The following is a 1,997-nucleotide window of genomic DNA, read 5'->3' as shown; positions in this document are numbered from 1 at the left end:
TTACAACTGATTTTTACGCTTGTATGTTATCGATCAATGCAGGGCAGAATGTTAACAAGGTGGAGACGGCTATTGATCTTATTCACAAGCCTACGGGAATAAGGATATTCTGCACAGAAGAAAGGTCACAACTTCAAAACAAAGAACGCGCGTTCCAGTTATTAAGAGCAAAACTGTAAGTTTCTATCATCTGAGTTATCCTTGTTATTGTGCAACCTTTTAATCTGTGTGTTACTTCCATATGCTTGCTTTCATCTTATTGTTTCTGCTTGTAAAGATGCTCTTTCGTAGTAATATTATAGTTGCATTTCTATCTTGAGTTTCTTCTCAAAGAAGCCATGAATTTGTGCCTTCTTTGAGTTCATATTTACTCTGTACATTTGCTACCATTGTCAAATGATAAGTTAGTTTCATGGTTGAGTTAATCCTTTGTGTGACTTATTTCATCTCCCATATATCTCTACATAAACATTACAGATATGAGATAAAGTTAAGGGAGCAACAAGAGTCCATAAGAACCCAGAGGTTACTACAGGTATGATATATGTTCTCTACAGAGGTTCATATGTTGCAAACTCATAGATGACCTACTGAAAGAAACAGAAATCTGTTTCCCAGATGATAATGTTCAGAAAAAAAAAGTTATACCAATGATGGTCGCAAAATATATATCTGAGTGGTGATATTGCATACACAAGTCTCTTAGTTATTGGCATGACTAACTTAAGGAATGCCATGCAAAATTTTGGTATACCCTATGTTGAATTTGCTAACACTGTTAATAATTAAAGGTCGGTACTGGTGCTCGCTCGGAGAAGATACGGACGTACAATTATAAGGTACTAGCACATTATGTCATCTTAGGGTTTCATGCCACTGAAATATTTGTGTTGCCAATGTTTGAAATATCTAAAGTATATTTGAGTCTATTTCAAATTTGGTCACAGGACAACAGAGTGACTGATCATCGGTTGAAGATGAATTTTGTATTGTCTAGCTTCCTTTTAGGAGATATTGAATCAGCTGTTCAGGTACATCACATATCATGATATGCAAATTGTGTGACATGCAACCATTTAGGAACTGAAGAACTAGCACATGACATAGAAATCCACAACGTTTGTTAATTTCGTTATCCTGAAACATCTACAGTCCTGCGCTGCATTGGAGCAGAAGGAACTCTTGGAGGAAATGGCCACTTCTTCTGCAGTGAAGGCGTGATCAGGTTAACTATTCCTTTTGCTTCTAGCCATATCCTAAAGGAGAACAGATCCAATGGCATCTTACAGTCGATGGAGATCGACGACCAAGATGTACATGAAAAAACTCGCGAGTAGCGAATCATATTCCTTGCGTGCACACACTGTTCTGTTTTCTCATGGTCATTTTGCATATACACTAGTGTCTGTAGACAATTTGATGCACTCCACTTGCCCTGATGGGAGCAGATTTTGAGTAGCTGAAATCGACATTTTTTTTACAACAAAGCGGTGACACTGGTTGAAAATCTACATAAAAGTTCTGTGTGGTTGAAGTCCTGAAGAGTGGTGATGTGTCTGTGGGTAATCTGTGCACCAGGATATTTTGTGCAGGCCCAGGTATCTAGAAAAAAAGACATTTACTCCAGAAGTTAAAAATGAGGGTGTGTCTAGGGCTCATCTAGATGTGACGTAACTATGTCAGTTGTGTCACATCTAAGTATGATATCAGCGTCACCTCACGTCAGAAGTAGCCCATCCCATCTCGACGGTTTGGCTCCCGGGCTCAGATGAGCCCGGGAGTGAATAGTAACATCGTTTAAAATACTAAACAAATTAAAAAAAATCATTTTTTTTGTGGTGAAAGATGCTTGAGTGCAATGATGTCGATACCAAATTTGGTGATATTTTGACATTTGAGAAGCTTGTGACCAAAAAAAAACAAATTTGAGTTTGAGATAAACATTTGAAAAACAACATTGTTCATGCCTGGATTTGTCTTTTTTGCCGTGCCCTCCT

The 1,997-nt window shown here is 37.9% G+C and overlaps 1 protein-coding gene across 2 annotated transcripts in view; it reads left to right on the top strand.

Moving 5' to 3' along the window:
* The window catches only part of LOC119295764 (peptide chain release factor APG3, chloroplastic-like), a 4,243-nt gene extending 2,709 nt beyond the window's left edge, over positions 1-1,534 (top strand). For both annotated transcript variants that reach the window (XM_037574215.1, XM_037574214.1), the window contains exons 12-16: positions 43-175; positions 478-535; positions 792-839; positions 948-1,031; positions 1,153-1,534. In XM_037574215.1, the coding sequence (XP_037430112.1) occupies positions 43-175; positions 478-535; positions 792-839; positions 948-1,031; positions 1,153-1,221 (392 nt within the window). In that variant the 3' untranslated portion in view covers positions 1,222-1,534. The remainder of the gene's footprint in view (positions 1-42; positions 176-477; positions 536-791; positions 840-947; positions 1,032-1,152) is intronic.
* Positions 1,535-1,997: the final 463 nt, after the last annotated feature.

The sequence above is a fragment of the Triticum dicoccoides genome, chromosome 4B (assembly GCF_002162155.2).
Source record: "Triticum dicoccoides isolate Atlit2015 ecotype Zavitan chromosome 4B, WEW_v2.0, whole genome shotgun sequence".
In the NCBI taxonomy this organism is placed as follows: Eukaryota; Viridiplantae; Streptophyta; class Magnoliopsida; order Poales; family Poaceae; genus Triticum; species Triticum dicoccoides.
Note: the sequence above shows the minus strand (reverse complement) of the source record. Positions and strands in the feature narration are given on the sequence as shown.